The sequence below is a fragment of the Chiloscyllium plagiosum genome, chromosome 26 (genome assembly GCF_004010195.1).
Source record: "Chiloscyllium plagiosum isolate BGI_BamShark_2017 chromosome 26, ASM401019v2, whole genome shotgun sequence".
Lineage (NCBI taxonomy): Eukaryota > Metazoa > Chordata > Chondrichthyes > Orectolobiformes > Hemiscylliidae > Chiloscyllium > Chiloscyllium plagiosum.
In genome coordinates, this window is record NC_057735.1 from 9273166 (window position 1) to 9295205 (window position 22040).

The 22040-nt window shown below is 42.8% G+C and overlaps 2 protein-coding genes across 3 annotated transcripts in view; one reads left to right on the forward strand and one right to left on the reverse strand.

The window, feature by feature from the left end:
* pik3c2b (phosphatidylinositol-4-phosphate 3-kinase, catalytic subunit type 2 beta) overlaps positions 1–3915 on the reverse strand; it is a 181856-nt gene extending 177941 nt beyond the window's left edge. Inside the window, exon 1 of one of the 2 annotated variants that reach the window (XM_043716446.1) lies at positions 3894–3915. The gene's annotated coding sequence lies outside the window, so the exon portion shown is untranslated. Of the gene's footprint in view, positions 1–3757; positions 3779–3893 lie in introns of those variants that run through there. The other variant, XM_043716445.1, reaches the window with a different exon arrangement.
* LOC122563072 (epidermal growth factor receptor kinase substrate 8-like) overlaps positions 1–22040 on the forward strand; it is a 76189-nt gene that overhangs the window by 3046 nt on the left and 51103 nt on the right. The window contains exons 2-3 of the mRNA XM_043716449.1: positions 18109–18218; positions 19951–20032. Of these exons, the coding sequence (XP_043572384.1) occupies positions 19971–20032 (62 nt within the window). The 5' untranslated portion in view covers positions 18109–18218; positions 19951–19970. The remainder of the gene's footprint in view (positions 1–18108; positions 18219–19950; positions 20033–22040) is intronic.

A 22040-nucleotide genomic window follows, 5' to 3' on the forward strand; every position in this document is an offset into this window, starting at 1 on the left:
GGGGGGGGGGGGGGGGGGTGGGATGGTGGTGGTTGGTAGACTGGAACATGAAGCTGAGGCCACAACCAGATTAACCCTTCAAATGCAGGGCAATCTCAACATGCAGACTTGCATGATAATATTCAAGTTAGATAGGCAAGTGTGGGGCTGGAAGAACACAGCGAGCCAGGCAGCATCAGATGGAGAAGTCAATGTTTCGGGTGTAACCCTTCTTCAGAACTCCTTCTTCAAGAAGGGTTACACCCGAGACATTGACTTCTCCACGTCCTGGTGCTGCCTGGCTCACTGTCTTCTTTCAGCCTCCTGCTTGTCTACCTTGAATTCCAGCATCTGCAGTACTTTTGCCTCTAACCAATGTTCAAGTTAGAAGCAGGCGTAGGAGCAAATTATTGCAGATGCTGGAATCTATTCTGAAAGCAAAAAATGTTGGAGATCACAGCAGATCAGGCAGCATCCATGGAGAAAGAGCAAGCTAACATTCCAACCTCATCAGAAAGTCTCCCCATGGATGCTGCCTGATCCTCTGTGATCTCCAGAATTTGTTGTTAGTAACAGGTATAAGGCTACTAAACCCCTTGAACCTGCTCAGCCAATCAATAAGATCATGGATGATCTGATCACTCTACATCCCATCTACCCTCAATAAGCTTTCGTCCTCCTTCTTGTCAAGAATTTATCTACCTCTGCCTTAAAAATATTCAAAGACTCTGGCTCCACTGTTTTTTAAGAGGTGGGGAATTCCAAAGATTGACAATGCTCTGTGAGGAATACATCCTCCTCACCTCTGTCTTAAATGGACAATGATGTGGAGGAGCCGGTGTTGGACTGGGGTGGACAAAGTTAAAAATCACACAACACAGAATTCTGTGTCTAATGGTCCTGCTCCACAGCGGCCTGATGAAGGAGCAGCGCTGTGAAAGCTAGTGCTTCCAAACAAATCTGTCGGACTCTAACATGGTGTTGTGCCTTGTTTTGAAAAGGAAAACCCTAGTTCTAGATTGACCCACAAGAGGAGACATCCTTTCCACATCCACACGGTCAAGTCCCCGCAGGATCTTATATACAGTCATAGAGTCATAGAGATGTACAGCACGGAAACAGACTCTTCATTCCAACTTGTCCATGCCGACCAGATATGCCAACCCAATCTAGTCCCACCTGCCAGCACTGGACCCATATCCCTCCAAACCCTTCCTATTCCTTTATCCATCCAGATGCCTTTTAAATGTTGCAATTGTACTGGCCTCCACCACTTCCTCTGGCAGCTCATAATGTTTCAATTCAGTTACCTATTACTCTTCCAAATGTCAGCTGGTACAAGCCTAGACTGTCCAACCTTTCTTCATGAGATCATTTGCCCTTTCAAGGTATTAGTCTGGTAATAAAAACAGCAAGTGTTGGAGAAACCCAGCAGGTCTGACAGCTACTGTGGAGAAGGAAGCAGAGTTAACATTTCAGGTATGGTATGACTCTTCTTCTGATTCTGAACGTCAAGCTAAATCAGCTGCATTCAGATTTTTGGCATCTACACTACTTAGCTTTTATATTAGCTTGGTAAGCCTTCTACAAACTGTTTCCAAAGTATTTCCACCTTTCTTTAAGTAAAGAGACCAATTCTGTCAGGTTTACTTTAGTGATGGAAAGGAATAGGTGTACTCCACCGGGTAAGAGTTACAGCTGGGGGAAGGGAAATTATGATGCAATTACAAAAGATTTAGGAAGCGTAGAATGGGGAAGGAAACTTCAGGGGATGAGCATGTTAAAAATGTGGAGCTTATTCAAGGAAAAGCTCCTGTGTGTTCCAGATAAATATGTACCTGTCAGGCAGGAAGGAAGATGTAGAACACTTGAGCCATGGTTTATGAAGAAAGTGGAATCCCTGGTCAAGAAGAAGAAGACGGCTTATGTTAGGACAAAATGTGAAAGCTCAGTTAGAGCGCTTGAGGGTTACAATGAAGTCAGGAAAGACCTAGAAAGAGACCTAGAAAGAGAGCTCAGAAGAGCCAGGAGGAGACATGAGAAGTTGTTGGCGGATAGGATCAGGGTTAACCCTAAGGCTATCCAGAGGTATGTCAGGAATAAAAGAATGACGAGAGTTAAATTAGGGCCAATCAAGGATAATAGTGGGAAGTTGTGTGTGGAGTCAGACCAGATAGGGGAAGCACAAAATAAATATTTTTCGACAGTGTTCACTATAGAAAGTGAAAATGTTGGCGAGGAAGATACAGAGAAACTTGCACCTAGACTAGAAGAGATTGAGGTTCACAAGGAAGAGGTACTAGAAATACTGCAGAGTGTGAAAATAGACAAGTCCCCTGGGCCGGATGGGATCTATCCTAGGATCCTCTGGGAAGCAAGGGAAGAGATTGCCGAGCCTTTGGCATTGATCTTCAAATCATCATTATCTACAGGAATAGTGCCTGAGGACTGGAGGATAGCAAATGTGGTTCCCTTGTTCAAGACAACCCTGTTAATTACAGACCAGTGAGTTGCACTTCAGTTGTTGGTAAAATGTTGGAAAAGGTTATAAGAGTTAGGATTTATAACCATCTAGAAAAGAATAATTTGATTAGGGATAGTCAGCACGGTTTTGTGAAGGGTAGGTCGTGCCTAACGAATCTTATTGACTTTCTTGACAAAGTGACCAAGCAGGTAGATGAGAGTAAACCAGTTGATGTGTATATGGATTTCAGCAAGGCATTCGATAAGGTTCCCCACAGTAGGCTATTGTACAAAATGCGGAGGAATGGGATTGTGGGAGACATAGCAGTTTGGATCAGTAATTGGCTTGCTGAAAGAAAACAGAGGGTTGTAGTTGATGGAATATGTTCATCTTGGTGTCCAGTTACTAGTGGCGTACTGCAAGGGTCGGTGTTGGGTCCACTGCTGTTCATCATTTTTATAAATGACCTGGATGAGGGCTTAGAAGGGTGGGTTAGTAAATTTGCGGATGACACTAAGGTCAGTGGAGTTGTGGACAGTAACGAAGGATGTAGTAGGTTGCAGAGAGACATAGATAGGATGCAAAGCTGGGTTGTGAGGTGGCAAATGGAGTTTAATGTGGACAAATGTGAGGTGATACACTTTGGACAGAGTAATCGGAATGCAAAGTACTGGGCTAATGGTAAGATTCTTGGGAGTGCAGATGAGCAGAGAGATCTCGGTGTCCAGGTACACAGATCCCTGAAAGTTGACACCCAGATTGACAGGGTTGTTAAGAAGGCATACAGTGTTTTGGCCTTTATTAATAAAGGGATTGAGTTCCGGAACCAGCAGGTTATGCTGCAGCTGTGCAAAGCTCTGGTACGGCCACACTTGGAGTATTGAGTACAGTTCTGGTCACCGCATTTTTAGAAGGATGTGGAAGCTTTGGAAAGGGTGCAGAGGAGATTTACTAGGATGTTGCCTGGTATGGAAGGAATGTCTTACGAGGAAAGGCTGAGGGCCTTGAGGCTGTTCTCTTTAGAGAGAAGAAGGTTGAGAGGTGACTTAATAGAGACATACATGATAATCAGAGGGTTATAGTGTAGGTGGGATGGGCTTCAGATTAGTATGATAGGGCGGCGCAACATCAAGGGCCGAAGGGCCTGTACTGCGCTGTAATGTTCTATGTTCTAATACTATACACAGTATTTAGATGTAGTCTCAGGGGACTGAATGGTCAATTTCATATGTTTGCTCATAAGATGCTGTATAAATATAAGTTCTATTCTTTCTATCTTTGTACGTTTCAACATTGACTGCATTTCAGAAGTACCTCATTGACTGCAGACCATATTGTGACATCTTGAAGTTGTGAATATATAAATGCAGGTGTTTCCTTCTTTATGTCATCCACTCCTCTGCATTATTGGTAACCACAAACTTCACATTCCCAGAATGATGGTTCATACCTCCACCATGGCTGTGTTACTAAGCTGGATGTTGTCAGAAGAGAAACAGCCTCAATGATTGTGGCCTTTTCCGTATCAATAACAAAGCAGAAGCCTCAGCAATTCTGTTTTTGAAATGTTGCCACCTGTGCTGAAACACAGCAGCACTACAATTACAGTTGAACATAGAAAGAAAATAATTCTAATCGAAGTGTTTTGGAGCTGGCCAATAATTAGACCCTAGTAATGCATTAAGTACATAGGTCACCTACCTGGCAGAAATGATAAGTGACGTGCACTGTCATGCGGAAAGGCTGAAGCTCTGTTAACTCTTTGGTTGTTTACAGGCAGATTTTACAGTGTTTCTGACAGGCTTAGAGATTTCAACAGCAAAATGTTAACAGTCCTCTCACTCTCCCTCACTCAAGAGTCTGACTGAGAGCTACTTTGAATATATTAAAAATAGAAAAGAGGAAACTAGGCTGGATCTTGTGATTTCATGGAAAGACCATTCAGCCCATCGAGCCTTCTCTGCCATTCAATGTGACCATGGTAGACAGGCAGGAGGCTGGAAGAACACAGCAAGCCAGGCAGCATGAGGAGGTGCAGATGTCAACGTTTTGGATGTAACCCTTTTCTAATTCAATGTGACCATGGCTGATGGAATTCATCAGTGCCCTTTATGTGTCCCAACTGCATAATCCCAGTCATCAGAAATCTTTCAATCTCCTAAACATTTTCAAAGACTGACGTTGCACTGCCCCCTGTTGCAGACAATTCCAAACGTTCACAACCCTTTGAATAAAATAGTTTCTCCTCATCTTGGACCTAAGTGGCATCCTCTTTTGTGTGTCCCCTGGTTTTAGGTTCCCCAACCAGGAGGAATATCTTACCTTCAACTCTAAATAAGTTTATCAAGCCTTGTTCCCCCATCTATCCCACTCCCCCTGAAATCATACAGAAGGCCAATTTTAATTTATTAATTATTTTCTTGCTGGCTTTTCTTCCTCTTCTTGATGCCTTGATACTTGCTGGAGTAAAGGTTGCACATAGAGTGACAGCTCTTCAGGATATCTCATCCAGGGACCCATTCCAAATGTGTTGAGAGCTAACATATCTGTGTTTCACATGTTGATTTTAATTTGATGCATTATTGTCACGTGCATCTAGGTACAGTGAAAGGCTTTGTTTTGCATCCATGGCAGACCATACCATACAAAGACCATAGGGAGATGGAACAGAGCATGGAACACAAAATTACAGCTGCAAAGAAGGTGCACAAACAGCAAGTTCAACATTAGATTTAAACTTGAGAGGCCCATTCATAAGTCTAATAACAGCAGGAAAGAAACTGTTCTTGAACTTGTTGGCACGTGTGTTTATGCTTCTGTATCTTCTGCCTGAAAGAAGAGATTGGAAGAGTTTATAACTGGGGTGCATTAGGTTTTTGTTTATGTTAGTTGCCCTTCCAAGGCAGCGAGGATTATAGATGGAGTCAATGGATGGAAGGTTAGCTTGCATGATGGACTGGGCTGTGTTCTCTGTAGTTTCTTATAGTCCTGGACAGAGCAGTTGCTGTGATTTGGAGATAGTGAGAACTGCAGATGCTGGAGAGTCAGAATGGATAAAGAGTGGAGCTGTAAAAAGTACAGCAGGTTAAGTAGCAAGCCGTGACAGAATCCATCAAGATAGAATTCTTTCTATGGTGCATTTGTAAAAGTTGGTGAGAGTCATTATGGACATTCTGAATTTTCTTGCCTCCTGAAGAAGAAGAGGTGTTGTTGAGCCTTCTTGACTGTCTTATTAATGTGGGTGGTCCAGGACATGTTATTGGTGATTATCACTCCCAGGAACTTGATGCTCTCGACCATCTCCACCTCAGCTCCAATGAGATAGATAGGAGATTCAGATAGTTTGACTACAGGGTATTAGAAACCAGCTGTGGTTGGTAGTGCTACTGCCTTTGAGCTTGGAGAGATGTACCATTTCTAAGATTTGAATATATGGTCTGACTAATTGACTATTTGGTATGATACTGAAGGAGTGCTGTAAAATCCATGCGCCTATCCACACTCTCAGATGGATATCAAAGATCTCACAGAGCTATTCAAAGAGGAAGAGGAGGTCTTTATAGTGTTCTGACAATATTTATTCCACCGCTACAAAACGATTTGTATCAGGAACCTCTTAATCCGGCAGTTAAATGCCCCACCACTGAGTTATACCCCCTCAGATGGATTGAAGGAGCTGTTTGGTTAAAATACATGATTGTCATGTGAAGGAACAATTGTGTGAGCAAGAAAACTGTAACAAAAGCAAAGAACTCCAAATGCTGGAAACCTGAAATGAAAACAGAAACCCAGCAGGTCTGGCAGCATGTGTGAAGAGAGAAACCGAGTTAACATTTCGATTTGAGTAAGGCTTCTTCGGAGCTAAAGTTTTATGCACTTGGTGCATGTGCACATTGGTGTAATCAGAAAAAAGACAGGAAGAACTTGCATTTATAGCACCTTTCTCTGTGACTCATTTCCTCACTATCCCCATCAATGCAAGCCCCAAACAGGGGATGCCTCCAGAGTCTAGATTAGAGTGGTTCTGGAAAAGCACAGCAGGTCAGGCAGCATCCGAGGAGCAGGAAAATCGATGTTTCGGGCAAAAGCCTTTCATCAGGAATGAGATGCCCCTAGGCCCTATCAATGGTTCGGGACAGAAAACACTGGAGATTGTAAGCCGAGTCATTAGACAGCACCTCCCAAACCCGTAATCACTATTGCCTAGGTCAGCAGATACTTGAGACCACCAGCTGCAGGTTCTCCTCCAAGCCACTCACCATTCTGAGTTGAAAATGTGTCATCGTTCATTCCCTATCTCTAAGCCAAAATATTTGAAACTCCCTCCCTAACAACACAATGGGTCTAGCTACTCCACACGGACTCCAGTGGTTCAAGAAGACAGCTGACCATCACCTTCTCCAGGGTAATTAGGGATGGGCAATGAATGCTGACTTAGCCAGTGGAATATTTATTCCACGAACGGATAAAAAAACATTAAATCCCTTGATTGGGTAAGCAGAAAAATATTGTATGCCTTGAGCAAGTCCTGTCATGTGGTAATAGTGGCAGAAATGAGTCTTCTTATCAGACTGAACATTATGTACTAGGTGTGCCCTGTGTTATCAGAGCAATATAAATCTAATCACATTGAGGGAGGCACAGTCTTGTTTACACCTGGAAAAGCATGCAACAGGAGCTATAGACTGCCCTGGTGTTGCAGTGGTAGTGTCTCTTCATCTGGGTCAGAAGGTCAGTTTTCAAACCCTACCTGCTGTAGAGATGTGTAATAAACCAGGTTGATCAGAATAAATTTACAATAAAAGCTGTTGCAGCTCTGGTGTGCATTGAATAGTCATAGATTGCCCATGGAATCCTGGGAAAAGAGGAAATTGTTCTTTAGAGCACGTAATTCAGGTTTGTATAGGCCCAGCGTTGACAGTTTATTCAGATCAGTTTAGTATTAGGTCTTTAGACTTGTACACAGGCCTCTTGAAAGGTCAACTTTGTAATATTTTTGTTGGTACCTTTTGCGGACTTGTTCATGCTTGTATATAGTATAGACAGTTTTAGCTGCCCCTACAACACTTTCTCAACATTACTGGACTCAATAGCTTACTCAGTAGGGAGTTTATTTCAATACAGAGTGTCTTCCGAGCTTCAGATAATCCATTGTAAACACAAAAGCCCTAGTTGGGAGTTGCTTGACAACTAGATTGATATTTAACCTGAGGCGGCTGAACGTTAGCTTCGCTAAATTAAAATTAATCATTAACCTCATGGAGTTATGGAAACTGGGCAGGTTGCCTCAGTATAAAGAGCTTGTGTCTAAACATACAGAGCTCAGCAGTGCATATTGCATATGACATTGCTTTATAAATAGCTCTGATGAAGGCACTACTTTCTACTTCTGTCAACTACAATTTATTTATCTTGACTGACTTTAGGTTGGATTTAAAATTTGGCTTTAGAAATCTAACTCCTTAAAGAAATCTCAGACTGGAGCCTTTGCTTGATCTACATGGCTCCAAGATGGAACAAAGGATGGATCAAGTACACCAGCATTGCTTAAGTGATCCTGGTGCTAGAAGAGTGGCTGGGTTTAAGGTTTAAGTTGACAATAGGCAAATGTCCTGTTCATCGCTCATCCCACTTGCCCGCCCATTTGTCTGCCCACCAGATATCATTCCCCTCACCCCTATTCTTCCAATATTCACAGTCCACTGAGAATCTTTGTCTCTTTTGTCTCCATGTTGGATGGCACGGTGGCTCAGTGGTTAGCACTGCTGCCTCACAGCGCCAGGGACTCAGGTTCAGTTCCATTCTCAGGCGACTGTCTGTGTGGAGTTTGCACATTCTCTCCGTGTCTGTGTGGGTTTCTGCCTGGGCCTCTGGATTCCAAAGTTGTGCAGGTTAAGTGGATTGGCCATGCTAAATTTCTCATAGAGCCCAGGATGTGCAGGCTAAGTAGATCAGCCATGGGAAAAGCAGAGTTAGGGTAAGGGAGTGGGTATGGGTGGGATGCTTTTCGGAGGGTCAGTGTGAACCCGATGGGCTGAATGGTCTGCTTCCACACTGCAGGGAATTCTATGATTCTGTTTTGGCCAATATGTGAAATTGTTGATCCATCCATGCTTCCAATGGCTCACCTTCTTAGTCCATACAGTTCCACCAGTCCCAACAATAAACTGCATCCTCAAAGTAGTAGTATGGCACTTCACAGGGGGATTGAACTGATTTGACACAGAACCACATGAAGGATTACTAGGCCTGGAGCCTATTGTCTAGTTTCAAGGAACAACTTAGAGAAGAGAGAGTCAGATGGTTTAGGGGAGAGAACCCCAAAACTCAGTGACAAGGCATCTGATGGCTCAGCAGCCCTCGGTAGAGAAATTGAAATGGAGGATGTGCAAGTGGTCAGAATTGGATGCACGCAGTTAAGGCAGTGTAAGTAAATTAATTGAACTTGAAATTTCATTTGGGATTTCTCTCTTGTGCCATTGGAAGAAGGCAGAGAGCCAGTGTGAAAATGCTAGAAATCGTGTATAATTTCAGGGCTACTATTTATAAACCTGACGCAGCAGGGGATATAGAGTCATTGAGTCATAGAGATGTACAGCATGGAACAGACCCTTCGGTTGAACTCGTCCAATAACCAGATATTCCGAAAAGACCACTCCCTCCGTGACTCCCTCGTCAGGTCCACACTCCCCACCAACCCAACCTCCACTCTCGGCACCTTCCCCTGCAACCGCAAGAAGTGCAAAACTTGCGCCCACACCTCACCCCTTACTTCCCTCCAAGGCCCCAAGGGACACTTTCATATCTGCCACAAATTCACCTGCACCTCCACACACATCATCTATTGCATCCGCTGCACCCGATGTGGCCTCCTCTATATTGGGGAGACAGGCCGCCTACTTGCAGAACGTTTCAGAGAACACCTCTGGGACACCCGGACCAACCATCCTGTTCCTTGGATGCTGCCTGACCTGCTGCGCTTTTCCAGCAACACATTTTCAGCTCAGATATCCCATGCCAACCTAATTTAATCCCACCTGCCAGGACCCGGCCCATATCCCTCTAAACCATTCCTATTCATATACCCATCCAGATGCCTTTTAAATATTGCAATTGTACCAGCCTCCACCACTTCCTCTGGCAGCTCATTCCATACACGTACCACCCTCTGCATGAAAAAGTTGCCCCTTGGGTCTCTTTTGTATCTTTCCCTCTCACCCTAAACCCAAGCCCTCTAGTTCTAGCCTCCACTACAACCTCTGGCATCTCATTCCGAGTGATGCTAAAATCATCATTAATTTCTGGAAAATAATAGTCTCCAGTCAATACATCAGGACCTAATTAGATGTTCAAAGATAGTTCAGGATGCATATGAAATTCAACACTCAGGTAGACAACCATATGTCACACTGCTTTCACTACGGAACATTAATGAAACTTGTTTTCATTCATTCATTTTTGATCTTTTCAGACTCTATATTATTTAACTCCTTACAGACTCTTTCTAATTTTATTAGTTTCCAAAGATTTGGGCATCATCTCTGTAATTGTCTGCATTCTAAATAAATCTAATTAGTGGTACAGACCAAATAAATGATCTGGCAATGAATCACCTTTCAGAGTAGGCAGGAAAATGTGGTATGCTATTCATTGATTTTTAGGGATAATTGTTAGGAACATAAGAGCAGGAGTAGGCCATTCAGCCCATTGAATCTGCTTCACTATTCAATGTAATCAAGGCTGATTATCCACTTCCATGTCTTATTCTCACAATATCATTATATCATTGGTACTTAGAAATCGGTTACTCACGGAATCATGCAATCCCTACAGCGTGGAAGCAGACCATTCAGCCCATCGAGTCCACACCAACCCTCCGAAGTGCATCCCACCTAGACCGACCCCCCCTTATCCTATTCCTGTAACACGGCCAATCCGCCCAAACTGTACATCCTTACAAGCACAACTGATTGCCCTCTGGGGTAGAGAATTTCAAAGCCTCATAACTCTTTATGAAAAAGAAACTCCTCATCCTGCTCCTAAGTGGCCTCCTCCTTACTGTGAAATTGTGTCCCTGATTTTAGACTCCCCAAGGAACCCCCAAGATGTCAGGTGTCCAGAGTTTCCCATTTTTTTCTCCTCTTCTTAAAAGAGTGAGACGACACTGGCTACCTTTTAATCTGCAGGAACCATTCTGAAAAGTATAGGATTTTGGAAGATGATGACCAATTTATTCACTATGTCCAAAGATATCTCTTTCAAAACTGGTGATGTAGAATATCAGGTTCTGGGGATTTATAAACCTTTAATCCCATTAATTTCTGCAACATAGACTTTTTCCTTCACTTTCTCATTCTCCCTTGTTCCTTGGTATTCTGTTTCTGGAAGTTGCATTGCACCTTCCTCAGTGAACACAGATACAATGTTACCATTTAGCCTCTGTCATTTTGCTTTTGTTCCACATTGTACATTCTCATGGCTTTATTTGTGGTGATCCCATTTTTGTTTTGGCCAAATTTTTCCTTTTCACTTAACTGTAGAAACACCTGTGTTCCATTTTCATGTTGGAAGGCCGCATTATGTTAGTTAGATTAGATTAGATTACAGATGTGGAAATGTGTTGCTGGAAAAGCGCAGCAGGTCAGGCAGCATCTAGGGAACAGGAGAATCGACGTTTCGGGCATTAGCCCTTCTTCAGGAATTGAACCCGGGTCTCTGGTGCTGTGAGGCAGCAGTGCTAACCACTGGGCCACCGTGCCGCCCACTAGTTGTAATCTAATAAGGCCACATCAAAGAAACTTCAATTATATATTCTTCAAACTTCACATTTTTTTAGTTGTGGCGGTCAGTCTGTGAGGATTATTTCGTTGAATTTTCTTTTACATTCTGGTATTTTAAATACATTCATTTTAAGATTAAAATAAAAATAATAAAGGACGAAAAAACATATTAATAAAAAATAAAAGATTTGTTCTGCAAAATATGGATTCATTCAAAAGGCCACACACGATGGCCAAGAAGGCCGCATGTGGCCTTAAGTCCATCGGTTCCCCACCCCTGTAGATCATAGATTTCCTACAGTGTGGAAACAGGCCACTCAGCCCAACAGGTCCACACCGACCCTCCGAAGAGTAACCGACCCAGACCCATTCCCCAACCCTATTACTATAGATTTGCCCTTTACTAATGCACCTAACCTACACATCCCTGAACACTATGGAAAATTTAGCCATGGCCAATTCACCTTATCTGCACATCTTTGGTCTGTGAGAAGAAACCAGAGCACCTGAGGAAACCCACGCAGACACAGGGAGAATGTGCAAACTCCACACAGACTGAAGCCCGAGGCAGGAATCAAACCTAGGGTCCCTGGCCCTGTGAGGCAGCAGTGCTAACCACTGAGTCACCATGCCATTTAATGTTCATTCACACTGTTACTCTCTCTTTCTTTATCATTGTCTTGGTCCTTCTTTGCCATATTCTAAAATCGTCCCAATCCACATTTATTACTATTTCTTACAATGTTCTTAGTCTTTTATTTTAACCTTGTACTATCCTTAACTCACTTAGTTAGCCAGGTTTGAATAATTTTTAGGAGGTTTTGCACTTTGAAAGAAAATATAGTTGCTTAAACTATGTAATAACCCAGTGCCTATGTACCTCTGTACTTCTTAATCCACCTCAACCAATTTGCTTTTATAATTTCCTTTATTCAAATTTAATACCTTGGCTTCTGATTGAACTACCTAACTCCTCACATAATGTAAAATGTTGGTTAAATTCATGGCATGAGCTGAAAATGTGTTGCTGGAAAAGCGCAGCAGGTCAGGCAGCATCCAAGGAACAGGAGAATCGACGTTTCGGGCCTTCTTCAATCCTGAAGAAGGGCTTATGCCCGAAACGTCGATTCTCCTGTTCCTTGGATGCTGCCTGACCTGCTGCACTTTTCCAGCAACACATTTTCAGCTCTGATCTCCAGCATCTGCAGCCCTCACTTTCTCCTCGTAAATTCATGGCATCCCTTTTAAGAATCATAGGATAGTAAAGCACAGAAGGAAGCCTTTTGGTCCATTGATCTATGCTGGCTCTATTGCAGATCAATCCAGCTAATCCCAGTCTCCCACTCTCTCCCTCTATTCTTTCATTTTTTTTATTTTTCAAGTATTTATACCATTCTCTTTTGAAGGCTAATGTTGAATACTTTTACACCAAGTTATTAAGCAGTGCATTCCAAATCCTCAAACAAATATTTCACGAAAAAATCTCTCTCATGTTCCGTATGGATCCTTTGCTGATCAGTTACAGCATGTATAAAGATGCAGGTATCAGTTCATTAGGAACTTTCTTCTGAATCAAACTACTTTCTGCAGTTAAAAGCTTTTGGAGAAAGTCTGTGTTGGAAAATGATTGACAGAAGTTAAAGTCGCAGTTGACCGTTTTCACCTGCAGTTTCTGGCTGGATGGCAAGGCCTGGTGTGGCATTGTAGGTTTCAAGAACATCCATACAGCATTGCCGAAGGCAGCAGGAGTAGGGTGGGAGCATGACTTGTAGATATGGGAAACATGATGGGTCAGTGCGCCAGGTGAATTCTGGGAAGGAGGCTCTTATTAATGGTGTTATATTTTCCCGTAATACCATGGAAAATAATTTATCTGTGCAATGACGTCTTTCATCCATATCACAGTTCAATCCTGCCCTGGAAATGTGCGCAGAAAGCTGTCCTTGTGCTGCACAGCTTTTGTACACAGGACAAAGGTGAAAGTGAGGACTGCAGATGCTGGAGATTAGAGTCAAGATTAGAGTGGTGCTGGAAATGCACAGCAGGTCAGGCAGCATCCGAGGAGTAGGAGAATCGACGTTTCAGACAGGTGCACTTCCTGAGTGGGGTGTGTGCGTGTGTGTGTGCACTTCATGAGGACAATGAAAGAAAAATGAAGAATAACTAAGCTGTCAGTGCTGGGATTAAACACTCTTCTTTCTGATTTTAGCACAAGGTGATTTTTCTCACCTACCCTTTTATGGTGGCAGGAGGAGAGTGACCTTTTGTAGCTAACTAGCCCCAAACAGATGAATAAATTCAGCCTCTCTCTTTATGCCATTGGACACAATAATTGGACCTCCCATTGTTTCTAATCATTTGTAGGATGTGGGTGTCACTGGTTTAGTCCAGGATTTCTTCACTATCCCTAACTGACCTTGGGAAGGTCAACGCACAGTGTTAGCACTGCTGCCTCACAGCACCAGGGAACTGGGTTCAATTTCGCCCTTGGGTGATCATGCAGAGTTTGCACATTCTTCCTGTGTCTGCGTGGGTTTCCTCTGGGTTATCCGGTTTCCTCCCACAGGTCAAAGGTTTGCAGATTGGGTGGATTGGCCATGTTAAATTGCCCATAGTGTCCAGGAATGTGCAGGCTCGATGGATTAGCCATGGGAAATGCAAGTTTACAGGCTCTTTGGAGGAGCAGCGTGGACAAATGGGCTGAATGGCCTGTTTCCACAATGTAAGAATTCTATGACAGTGATGGAAATTAGAATGTTCCAAGATTACAGTTCTCTTTCTGTAACACACTTGAGAAATTTGCCAACAAATATCTTCTTTATTGACTGCAAAGAATGTTGGGTCACCCTGAGGTAATAAGATTTGTTGTCTTAAAAGCAAGTCCTTTCGTTGTTTTTGTGGAGAGAATTTAGGCTGGTCAATACTGTCCCTAAGTTCACACCAATCACAACATCATTGAAATGGAGAAATGGAAGTCCGCTTAATGTACCAACATTTCCATAGTTAAATAAATTGATTAGATATGCATCTCACACTTTGCTCTCTGTAAAAAGTCCATTCCACTCTCCCAGTTTCTCTGAGTCCATCAGATCTATTCTAATGATACTACAATCTGCAGGGGGTGGGGGTTCAGAAATATCTACTTTTTCTCCGCAACTGAGGATTCCCTGCCTCTGTGGCCGACAGGGTTCTCAGCCATGTCCCAACTCTTCTCTTTCTGCTCTCACTCCTTTTCTGCCCTCATATCACACTGATAGGGTCACCTTGGCCCTCCCATTCCACCTCCCCACCTCCGCAGCATCCACAGCTAAAGGATCACTAACCACCTTTTCTGCCAGCTTCAGTGAGATGTCATCACCAGATAAATATTCCCCACCCCTCTCTTTTCAGTGTTGCACAGGTACTGTTCCCTCTGGACACTCTGGTCCACTTCTCCTCCACTCTCAACATCTCCCTACATCCTCATGGCACCTTCCCCTGCAATCGCAGAAGGTTTAACACCTCCCCGTTTGTTCCTCCATCCTCAGTATCCAAGGTCCTAACCACACTGTCCAGGTGAAGCAGCAGTTTACTTGCACTGCACACAATCTAGTCTACTGTATTTGCTGCTCACAATGTGGCCTCCTCTGCACTGGGGTGACAAAACACAAACTGGGTGACCCCTTCACAGACCATTTATGCTCTTTGTGCAAAAGAGACCCTGACTGCCACTTTAACACATCACAGTGCTCCCTGGTCAATATTTCTGTCTTGGGCTTCCTGCATTGCTCTAGCAAAGCTCTGGAATAACAGCATCTCATTTTCTGCTTGGAATCCTGCAGCCTTCAGTTCAGGACTCAACATTGAGTTCAATAATTTTAGAGTCTGGAACATCTTCTTCCATTTCCATTACCCACCCCACACCCCAAGCTTTGTCATCAAGTTTACCTTTGTCATCAAGTGGGCTGCTGTTACTACAGTCAACCCATTTTCATCTAATTATTGTACTTATTAACAGCTTTTCTCCTTATCATAATGCATCCCTTTTTTTGTCTAACTGTCTCCATCTCCACTTATCCTCTAACCCCTTTACATCACTCCTAACCAGCCCCTCTTACCCACTGTCTTCAGCTTATATACCATCTCTTCTTAGCTACTACTAGTTCTGAGGAAGGGTCACTGGATCTGAAATGTCAACTCTGCTTTCTCTCCACAGATCCTGCCAGGCCTGCCGAGTTTCTCCAGCAATTCCTGTTTTAGTTTGAAATAAATAGGTTGTCTCATTTCCTACATTACAACAACAACAAAAATACGTAATTGGCTCTAAAATGTTTTAGGACATCCTAAGGTCACGATTGGTGCTTTATAAAGGCAATTTCCTCCTTTCTTTTGCCTGAATGGGCAAGAGACTCCTTTTTTAATATCTTGATGTGGTAGAAAGAGTAGAACTGAACAGTACACAATGGCTGTACAATGGGGCCCTATCAATTATACAATGAGATACAAACCACAGAATATTATTAATCAATGCAGAATTGTTGTATGCATCACAATAAAAGCTTACTTGGTTTTATTTTTCTGTAGTGATTCCAGTGATTAAATATTTAACTTGCTCTTGGAGAATAGAGGCATTGGTTTAAGAGTGTGTATGTTGCTAAATATGCACAGGGGTAGATTGCTGTTTGTCTCCAAATTCACTCAGTGATAACATCATAGAACATTATGGCACAGAGCCTTCTGGCTCATTATGATTGCATTAGTTCTCAAAGAACTCTCTTTTAAAAATAAAATATTCGGGGGACGCGAGCATTCCTGGTGAGGTCACCATTTGTTGACCTTAAGATCTAGTTATATCGATTGTCTTGCCCTTTACAAACTCTTTTTCAAAGGTTTCCTTTTTTTTCAAATTATTATCCCTTTTCTTTTAAGGACCATGAATTCTTCTTCCATCCCTATTTCCTGTGAAGTATTTCAGGTCCTAACAATATAATTTAAAAATCATCCTTCCCTTGAAATACAAAACAATTGTTAATAGATTAGCCAGTATTTTCTTTTATAATTAAAAATATTGGCTTGCCCAAAGTCTGTGCAATAAATCACACAATTCTGATACTCTCTAAGGTGCCAGGAACCCACCGAAAATGTCTTTTACCACCAATAGTGCAGTCAGTTCTGCTTTGAAATATTAGTCTGGATCTAATACTCACTCCAGCCCCCACTATTGCATTTATGCTGCCCTCTCCGCACTTCATGTCAGCTGTGATGAAGAGTCATCTAGATTTAAAATGTTAGCTTGCTCTCTCTCCATAGAGCTGCCTGACCCCCCCACTGATTTCCAACACTTACTGTTTTCAGTACAGATTCCAGCATTTGCAGTAATTGGCTCTCACTTTTCTGGGTTCTGTACATTTTAGATTCAGGAGTCAGAGTTTAACCAAATAGTTGGCCGGGAACTCATAACGGAGTTTATGATAGTTTATTAAGTCTACGAAGAAACTTCTTACCATCCAGGACAAAGCAACCCACTTACTTGGCACCACATCCACAAATATTAATTTCCTCCACCACCAACACTCAGTAGCAGCAGTATATACAATCTACAAGATACATTATGGAAATTCACCGAGGCTCCTTAGATAGCACCTTCCAAACTCATAACCACCTCCATCTGGAAAGATAAGGGCAGCAAATACATGGGAACACCACCACCTGCAAGTTTCCCTCCAAGCTACACACCAACCGGGCTTGTAAATATATTGTCATTCTTTCAGTGACACTGGGTTAATATCGTGGAATTAACCATAACCCTATCTCCCTCCCGAAGACAATGTGGGTCTATCTATTGAACAGGGACTGCTATGTTCTACCTATTGAACATGGAGTTCTTACCATCACCTTTTCAGGGGCAACTAGAGAATTTCTTGTGGGATGCAGGAGTTGCTGGCTGGGCCAGCATTTGCTGCCCATTTCTAGTTGCCCCTTGAGAAGATGGTGATGAGTTTTCATCTTTAAATGCTGCTGTCTGTGTGCTGTTGGAGTGGGAGTTCCAGGATTTTGACTCAGCGACAGTGAAGGATCTCCAGTATATTTCCAGGTCAGGATGATGAGTAGCTTGGAGGGGAGTGGTATTCTCTCCACGGACAATAAATGCAGGCTCATGGTCCATAAGGGAGAAAGTGAGGGCTGCAGATGCTGGAGATCAGAGCTGAAAATGTGTTGCTGGAAAAGCGCAGCAGGTCAGGCAGCATCCAAGGAGCTCTTGTTCCATAAGGTACAAGGACCAGAAAAACATATGACCTGTGACACATGTCAAAGTGGACGTTTATCCCTGAAGAATATATGGACGGTTGGCTTAGTGTTGATCTCTGTAGCTTGTAGTATCTCCTGTCTGCTCAGTGACCAAAATGTTAGAAAACGCTTGGCCTGGTCTTCCTCCAGCTGAAGATCAAACAACTGCAGAAGTAGGATTGTCTCCTACTTCTGAGCTCACATTAGTATATATTATTTCTGGATACTTTTTTGCACATCCTATGTTGAACATTTGTTCAAATACCTCGGACCAATGATCCCAGGACAGACATCCAAAGTGACACCTTTTCTGTTCATCACTTTAAACATGAGGTTTCCTTTTCATTACCTCATGCTGGGAGGCATTGTGATCCTTTACTTTAAAATATATTGCCATTTATTTTGTGTTACTGGGTAAGAATCCTGGAACTAAACCTAGAGGTAAGAGGGCACAAGCCTTGTCAACTGGGAATGTCATTATGGAAGTCCTCAGCTAGGAATCCTTAGAATTTCTAGGCATTGTTTTCTTGTTTTTCCAGAGAGAGGAGAATCCACCTTTCTGCCAGGTGGCTTCATGTTGTGTTCCTGGTTCCATAAGGATTATCTTTTATCTGACAGGATCTGAATCCAAAACACCTAACGCAACTCTTGGAATTCTACCCACGGAGCCAAGTCTTCCCCTGAAGGAGGAGTCATTTTCTTCGAAACCCTTCTCCACTCCTCTGAAGGTAATTAACGTCAGGGGACATAATAACCTTGGTAGGCCAGCTTGCAAAGAATGAGTTCAAAGTGCAAGATAGCGTGCAGGGTGTGGTTCGTTCCGACTGGTAACCAAAACAAACTTTCTCACCAAGAAGCTGTTTGAGGTCAGAGTCTAATTAAGATTCCATCTACTGGCGATCCCAGTTCAAGGAGCAATTTAATCCAAAAGCAGATTAATGTTCATTTTGCTGTTGTGCATACATCTCCACAGGTTACTTTATCGGTCCCTCAGACAGTAGGAACAAACAGAGCTCTGTAACACCAACTTACTACTGACAGCACCAGTGCCCGCCCACATACTGTTCCTCAAAAGAATGGTAAAAACAGTCCTCTTCCTGGAAGGAGCTAAGGGATCAATGATAGGGTTTGTGTTGGTGGGTGTGGGTGATAGATGCATTTAGGGTAGGGGGTCAGTGGCAAGTTTCTTCGCAGGATCTGAACATCACTGGCCAGGACAATATTTGTTACACATCCTCATAAGCCCAGAGCTATAAAGTCAACACCAAAATTGCTAACAGTAACTTCAAAAGTATCTATTTTTATGTTGCCCTGGGTCCCAATTGGATGGCCACTTGAAGGAAATAGTTATTTTCTAACCAATTTGTTTAATGATGCTAGCACACACCTCTGGGAACTTGAATCTAGAATACCTGACACTACCACTGTGCCACAAGAACCCCACACGAAGGAAAGAAACTTGCACAGCTACAGGATGGAGTGGGGAAATAGATCTCCACCCATTGCAAGGTAGAGTGCTACTTCAGAATCGATTCTGGGGAGAACCCACCCAACATTGGCTCAATAATCTATCATTCACCTGTACCTTAAGGTTCCTGAGGTAAGTTCGTAAAATAATCTACTACAGTAGCACCGTGGCAGCTAGTGGAATCTCACTCCGACTCAGACTTACTCAGGATGCAGAATGGCATAGAGCCAGAATTGACCTGAACGTCTAATCTGGAAATGGAATGGGAGGATGACTCTGTACCCCATAGAGAAAGACAAAGCAATGGGGATTAGTCAGGGATGGGAACAAAGTACACGCTTCAGAGAGAAGATAGGGTAGCACTTGGAAAGATAGGGAGTAACAGGCACCCTGCCATTTTCAGAATGTTTGATGAACAAGGGTCTCATCTGAGATGGTTGTGTCCTTACCTTTGGGCCAACAGGTCTGTGTTCAAGTGAGACTTGCCATGGAGAATGGGCACTAACATGTCTTAAGCACTGATATTAAAAAGGTACAGGTAATTTGGTATAAGCTAAGTTGGGCATTTCTTTCTTGAGAGAAGTTTTTTTTAAAGAAAAGAACAGCCTTTTCAAATAGATCTCACCTATTACAGAGAACCAACATGTACCTGATTGTCCCTGTGGCTTCCTCCTGTGACCTAATGACTCTATGACTCTTTAGAAATAGTTCTTTAGTAAGTACAATATAAAATTTATTAGCCAATGCATTTACCTATCGTCCAAAACTTGGCAACATTTACTGCAATATCACATTTACCAACTATCACCCATGATTAGTCTGAATCTGATATAGAAACTAATTTGCTTTTGATCTTAACTCTCTCATCTTGCCGTACCAAACCTTCTGTTGCTTTTCTCAATTCCTTCATGTATCCATACACCTGTACCATTCCCATAATTCCTGTCAACCAGGAAATGGATAATATTAATGCTGACTCTTTTCCTTTGCAGGATCCTGATCAGTGATAGCAATGTACAGAGATTATGGCAATCAACCTATTCCAGATTATGATGAAAACAATTCCCAGACCAAGTATGTCTCTGAACTTACATTTAATATGCATTGCTCATAACTATAGCTTCTCCCAGGTGCTGTGATCCAGTGGTACTGCCATTTGTTATTTGAGGTTGATGCTGGGGATGTGAGGTAAAAACAATGACTGCAGATGCTGGAAACCAAATTCTGGATTAGTGGTGCTGGAAGAGCACAGCAGTTCAGGCAGCATCCATCCCACTGGTACAGAAAATCTTGGTATGATATGAGTTAGCATATGTTGATTGCATTTTCATCTCAATTTGGGGTTAGAATGAGGTAGAAAGCTTTTGTTTAACTTCATAAGTAACAATCTTTTCAATCATTTAAGATTCATTATTCATTTACTCTTATTGAAAAGAAAGTAGTCAGGTTAAGAAAAACTAATCTCAAACAGACCCATTCAGGATGTAGGGTGGCATAAAGCTAGAACTGACCCAGAAGTCTTATCTGGAAATGGAATGGGAGGATGACTCTGTACTACACAGAGAAAGACAAAGCAATGGGAAGCAATCGTCAGAGATGGGAACAAAGTATGGGCTTCACAGAGGAGATAGTGTGGCAGTTGAGAAGATAGGGAGTAACAGGAACTCTGCCACTTTTGGAATGTGTGATAAACAAAGGTCTTGCTTAAAACAGACCATTTCAAAATTTGAGTAATGTACTGCCCAATGTATAAATATCTGATCAATCCTTTCTGAGGTGTACTTGTCCAATGTTTGCTCTATAAACTATCACTGACCTGTACCTTGAGGCGCCTGAGATTATTTCATAAAATAATCTACCACAACAATGCCACAATAGCTGGTGGAATTTAAAAGGATCTTGTCACATGACGGTATGGTCCTTACCTTTGGGCCAACAGGTCTGTGATTAAGTGTCACCCACCATGGAGAGTGTGCGCTAACATGTCTTAAATGCCAATATTAAAAAGACACAAGTAATTTGCTGTAAGGTGAGAAGGCATCTTTCTCAAAGAGACTTCTTTTTTTAAAGAAAAGACTGTTCAATTGTGTGTTATGACACAGCTGTGAGAACTTAAACTCAGCCATTCTGGGTCAGAGGTCAGAGGACATTGCCATAGCAACGCAAGACCCTGGCACCAGAGAGACAATTAGTTACAGAGCTTGAGGGGCAGTACATATGGCTCAATGAAGTCAGAGAGGCAATTATCCAGGTGGTATGTGCATCTGCTATGGTGTCACTCAAAGGATAGTTACTGATCTGCAATTAACATTTCTACAATTGAAGTATGGTAAGAAGACCAGACTCCCATAGGGCTGCTGTCTCATTAGAGAGAGATGACTGGTGGTGCATTTAACCTGCCTCATGCGAGGTGTGAGGTTGAATAAACAAGATCTTCATGGTAACTTCATGGTGTGATAATTGAACTCATTTTTTTAGTGTTTGTAGTATGTTCAATGCAGAGTGGAGGAGAGCATGCCATGAGCAGCATCAGGAATACATGAAAAAAAGGTGAAACTACCAAACAGGACTTCTTGCATACCAAACAGTATAAGCAGCAAGTCACAGTCAGACCTAACCAATCTCACAACCAACGGATGAGATCTAATCTCCGCCGTCCTACTACATTCAGTCATGAATGGTGGAGGATGATTAAACAACTCATTGGAGGAGGAGCCTCCACAAATATCCCATCCTCAACAATGGAAGACCCTAGCACATCAGTGCAAAAGGTAAAGCTGAAGCATTTGCAGCAATCTTCAGCTAGAAGTGCCAAGTGGATGATCCATCTTGGCCTCCTCCAGTGGCAGGAGAAAGTGAGGACTGCAGATGCTGGAGACCAGAGTTGAAAAATGCGGTGCTGGAAAAACACAGCAGGCCAGGCAGCATCCAAGGAGCAGGAGAATCGACGTTTCGGGCATAAGCCCTTCTTCAGGAATGAGGCTGGTGTGCCAAGCGGGCTGAGATAAAGGGTAGGGGGTAGGGAATTTGTGGGAGGGGCGCTGGGAATACGATAGGTGGAAGGAGGTGAGGGTGATAGGCC